Source organism: Psammomys obesus, unplaced genomic scaffold, assembly GCF_907164565.1.
Source record: "Psammomys obesus unplaced genomic scaffold, mPsaObe1.curated_primary_1811, whole genome shotgun sequence".
Lineage (NCBI taxonomy): Eukaryota > Metazoa > Chordata > Mammalia > Rodentia > Muridae > Psammomys > Psammomys obesus.
In genome coordinates this window covers 840,714-845,838 of record NW_026590062.1, presented here as the reverse complement: position 1 = coordinate 845,838, position 5,125 = coordinate 840,714, and the positions used below count along the sequence as shown (strand labels likewise).

Here is a 5,125-nt window from a genome sequence, read left to right as displayed (position 1 = left end):
GGAAGGAAGGAAGGAAGGAAGGAAGGAAGGAAGGAAGGAAGGAAGGAGAGAGGGAGGGAGGGAGGGAAAGAGGGAAGGAGGGAGGGAAGGGAGGAAGAAAGGAAGGGAGAAAAGACTGGCTTAGTATTTTCTTTTATTATTTCTAAAAGCTATATTTGTTCATACAAAAATCCACCTTATTGTTAACAGGTATTGTGGTTTGGAATCTTATTGTTAACAGGTATTGTGGTTTGGAATCTTAAAACTAATTTCACAGTAGGAATTATTGAAATAATCCTAAAATGCATGTCAGATGGTTCATCACCAGCCCACAGACCCCAGCAGATCTCACATACTCTTAACATTCTGGAAGGCTAGTGTCCTGCTTTCCATTAACACCTCCATCCTACCTACCTCTCATGGGAGACTTCATGGCAGCTTCCACCATCCCCACCAGGAGCTGGAGACTTTTGGGGTCTTGAGCCAACCCAGATGCAAAGGCTGCCAGGGCATCTGCGTGACGTCCAAGGTACTGGAGGGCAACACCCTGTCGGAAGTATGCCTGGAAACAAAGGGAAGATAAAAAAAAAAAAAGAAAAGAAAAGAAAAAAAGATGTTTATCACACTGCTGCCCAGAGTGCCCAAGGGGATCCGTTATCACAGCTATGAACAAGATGCCCATGGCTCAAAACCAGAATAAAGGGTTGATAACTAAAGAACTCGTTTCTCCTAAACATCACAGATTTTATTTTTCATGAATTTACATTTAAATTTTTCTTTCATTTCACAGACACACTGATTCTGTACTCTTCGTTGGCATTTATTCTCATACAGCTTCTGGATTATTTAAAATATAGTTCTTGGGCTGGAGGTATAGCTCAGATGGTGCAATGTTCATCCACCGTGCATGAAGCCCTGGCTTCCACCTCCAGCACCACAAAAAGTCAGTGGTAGCCCAACAGAAATTCTCACTGTTACCTGGCCCTTGGTAGCCCTGTAATCTTAGCACTTAGAGACACAGGAAGAAGGATCAATAGGTCAAGGCTCTCCTAGCCATACAGCAAGTCTGAGATACAATCCTTGGGGATGGCTATTTGAAGATGTCCTGATATCTTATCAAGGTACCTAATATGGTGCATTGACAAAGGGAAGGGAATACAATGTGTGTCACACATATGTCCCCTGTTCAAGTGTGCTCCTCTGCTGTTCTCTGATACAACACTAACTGAAAACAACTTGGGGAAAAGGTTTTGTCTTGCTCATGAACTACATCCCTTCATCAAGAGAAGGTAGGGACACGAGCTGGGACCATGCAGGAACTGGAGTAGGGACCATGGAGGAATGGTGCTTACGATCACTTGCTCTCGCTTATACACCTCAGGCTCCCAGTCCCTCCTGTCAGGCAACAATGAAGACACTGTCCACAGACATGCCCAGAGGCCATTCTGATGGGGGCCAGTCTCTACTTGAGGGTCCTCCTCCCCAGGTGACTGTGTCAAGTTGACAAAAAAGGAACCTGCACACATCATTCTTTTAAAATCAGTTCAGACACACATTTGTTTTGTTTGTTTGTTTGTTTGTAGATTTTGATTGATTGTTTTTGTTGTTTGAAACAGGATCTCACTATTTAGCCCTGGCTGGCTTTGACCTACTTGGGGCTATTCTTCTGTTTCCCTTTAGTCTCTATACCTGGATATGATTAAATGCTTCGTGTGATTTCAAACATATTTTAAATATTTTTTAAAACATATTTTCAAACATATTTTAAACATATTCAAACATATTTTAAATATGTTTGAAATAGTTTTAAATAGTTACCTATTCAAATATTTTAAATAGTTACCTAAAGTATATGTGCTTTGCTTCAAACAATCGAGATTATTATCCTTTATGTCCTTGACTGGTTTTAAAACTAGTTTTAAAACTGGTTAAACAAACAAAAAAACAGTGAACACAGTAGACCATCTTCCTTTCAGCTTACTGAAGAAATTATTAGAGAATTGTAAAATGTTTAATTATAGAATTCTTTTAAAATACTGTTTGTGTGTGTGCTCCAGCACACGTGTGTGTGTGTGTGCGTGTGTGTGTGTATGTAGGTCAGCCTCAGGAGCTGTTCCTCAGGAACCATCCACAGTGTTTTCTGGGACGAGGCCTCTCTCTCTCTGGCTAGGCTAGGCTAGCTGTCCAGCCCCGACCACAATGACCACAAGAATGGACCATCATGGCCAGTTCTTTATGTGTATTTTTTTCCTTGTGGACCAAAGTCCTGGAACTTTCCAGGTAAACAGTTTACCAACTAAGCTATTTCCCAGACTCTAAGATTATAGAACTTATATCATAATTTAAAGCCAGTTTTGTGAAGTACAGTTTGCTTTTCAAGTACACAGAGAAGGAATCTAGAGAGCGAATGCAGTGTTTCTGTGGTGCACATACATATATGAAGGCAAAACACCCACACATATGAGATACAAATAATAAAATAAATCTATTTTTAAAATAACATTATTAATGTGCTCAATTTTTGAAGATTAGTCTCTAAAGAAGTGGCTTTTTATTCTGTCTACATTTACAATATTGTTTATAACACAAATTTAACTTTGTTCAGTGAAATACACTTGACCATTTTCACAAATGATATTCATGAGATCTAAATGAAGTTTCAAACTCTCAAAACTACTGTTTAAAACATACTTCTAGAATTTTCTATCATACAAACACACAGAGAACATGAGGGCAGGCAACTTTCATGTTTTTACACAAATCCACTTATTTCATTTTTCTACCAGCATGTTGAGGTAATTTGAAGAAGGTAAGACTATTCTGGGTTTCTACCGAGAACTAACCCATAAACAAAATGAATGCTCAAATGAATGCTCAGCTGTTAAAACGTAGGCAGTAAGATGATAACCCATAAGTGTGCATTCCTCACTTCCTCCCACCAGATTTGGCCACTGTTTCCATCTTTAATGTGTTTGCAGATATTTTTTCATTACCCACTCATGTCACATTTTAGGGAGTTCCAGTAATATAGTCCACCTAGAAATAACCATCGTTCTATGGGTCAAGAAGAGATGCATAACACCAAATATGCCCTGGTTTATATAATGTAGCTCGAATGTGAGGCAGACCCAGAAAATCCCAGGACCCAGAAAGGCTGTGGCAGAAGGATTGCAAAAGTTGGAGGCCAGCCTGATCTGCATAGTGGGCTTCAGACCAGCCTGGGCACCAGAGTGAGACCCTGTGCCAAAATAAAAAATAAATGATAAATACTTACACATATACATATAAACACGTTGGGTATCTAGGAGTAAGAATCACTGCTTAGAGAGAGAAATAAAGAATATCTAGAGTTATTGGTTTCAGGTATGTATTATAAGAAACAAAAATTTTAAATATTTAGTTTTAATTTTGAAAAGTTCTTGTATGCTTAAAACAAAACTCAATCATCCACAATTTCTCTGAGAGATCAATGCGTTCATGGTTTATCAAATAAAATTTCTAAAAGTATGTTTTACTCAGCTTACCCTGGGGGAATAAGCCAAATTCAGTAACAAATGAAAGCTGTGAAAACAGATATTCAAGGTGGAAGGCAAAGACAGACACCCATGTATGTACACACTACATAAATATGTACACACGAGCACACATGTACACACACATGTATACATGCACACACACACATACATACACATGCACAGTACCCACACGTACACATATGCACACACCATTTAAAGATGCAAGCTGTGGTCTCAAGTGACATGGCATTACTAGAGACTGCCTGTTTCGTTTTCTTCAGACTCAAAATGAGAGGACGAGGGTCACACGCCCTCATGCTTCCCACAGCCTTAGATTCCTTTCCTCAGGAGCAATGAGAAGGCTCAAAGTCCTTTCTCAGCCCCCACTCCCCAGGATACTGCGGGTCCATGCTCGGCGGTGCCTAGATGGAACGAGGCAGCAGTCTGAACAACAGGCCCCACACTAAGTGGACATTAAGTGGGGTTCTCCCAGCTCTTTCCCAGCAACAGCAGGTCACTACACAATGAAATGAATTCTTTGTTCTTGTGAGCGATATGCCACAACAGAATTTAAGCTGACAATGATGAAAACTAGATTGTAGTTAATTGTGAAAGAGTAGAGAATTCAGCACAGCACCTGACATAGAACAGCCTTCTTTGCTAGCTAATGAAAAAAAAAAAAAAAAAACTAACAACACATACCTAAGTGTTAGGTGTAGCTCGGTGAGTCCACCTGCTCCTCCCTGCCACGTGCCCTCCACAACCCGCAGATGTCACCTAGAACCCACACCCAGTGCCCTGGCCTAGTCTAGCCACAAGTGCCTGCACTGCAATCAGCCTCTAGATTTCCACAAGGAGCTGTCCTGCCCCGGCCCCACACAGCATCCTGCCTCCCTGCCCAGCCAGCCAGATCTGCACATCATTCTCCAGGGTCCAGCTAGACAGGTCATCTGTACAAAAGGCAAGGGGAGAAACATAATTAAATGAAATCATATACCAGATGGACTAAGCGGATAGCCACAGAATATTCCACCTAAATACTATTAAATATACATTCTTCTCAACAGCAAATGGAAGCTTTTCTGATATACCACATCCTAGGGGCACGAAGCAAATCTTTACCGTTTCAGAAAGATTGAAATAATTCCATGTATTCCATCTGACCATAATGAAATAACATTTAAAACTGACAGCAAACAAATCTCTAGTAAACGCACAAACTCATGGAGATTAAATAACTCATTATTGGATGATGAATGGGTCAAAAAAGAAATCTAGACAGAAAAAAATTTTCTGAGACTCAATGAAAAAGAAAACACAACACGATGAAAGCAGTCCTTTGAGGGAAGGTCTAAAGGCTCAGATTTAAAAAATCAGCAAGGGCACAAATTAATGACTTAATATTTAAAATTTAGAAAAACAAGACAAAGCAAATCCAACTGCAATTGATGGCAAGAAATAATAAAAATCAGAGTAGAAATCAGGGAAATAGAAGCAAAGGAAGCAACAAAAACAAACTCAACAAATCTAAGAGCTGGTTCTTTGAGAAGATAAACAAGATCAAGAGACCCTCAGCCTAACTGAAAGAAAGAAAGAAAGAAAGAAAGAAAGAAAGAAAGAAAGAAAGAAAG

At 39.8% G+C, this 5,125-nt stretch overlaps 1 protein-coding gene across 3 annotated transcripts in view; it reads right to left on the bottom strand.

The window, feature by feature from the left end:
* Ttc28 (tetratricopeptide repeat domain 28) overlaps nucleotides 1–5,125 on the bottom strand; it is a 412,775-nt gene that overhangs the window by 209,752 nt on the left and 197,898 nt on the right. For all 3 annotated transcript variants that reach the window (XM_055605846.1, XM_055605848.1, XM_055605849.1), the window contains one exon: nucleotides 394–541. In XM_055605846.1, the coding sequence (XP_055461821.1) occupies nucleotides 394–541 (148 nt within the window). The remainder of the gene's footprint in view (nucleotides 1–393; nucleotides 542–5,125) is intronic.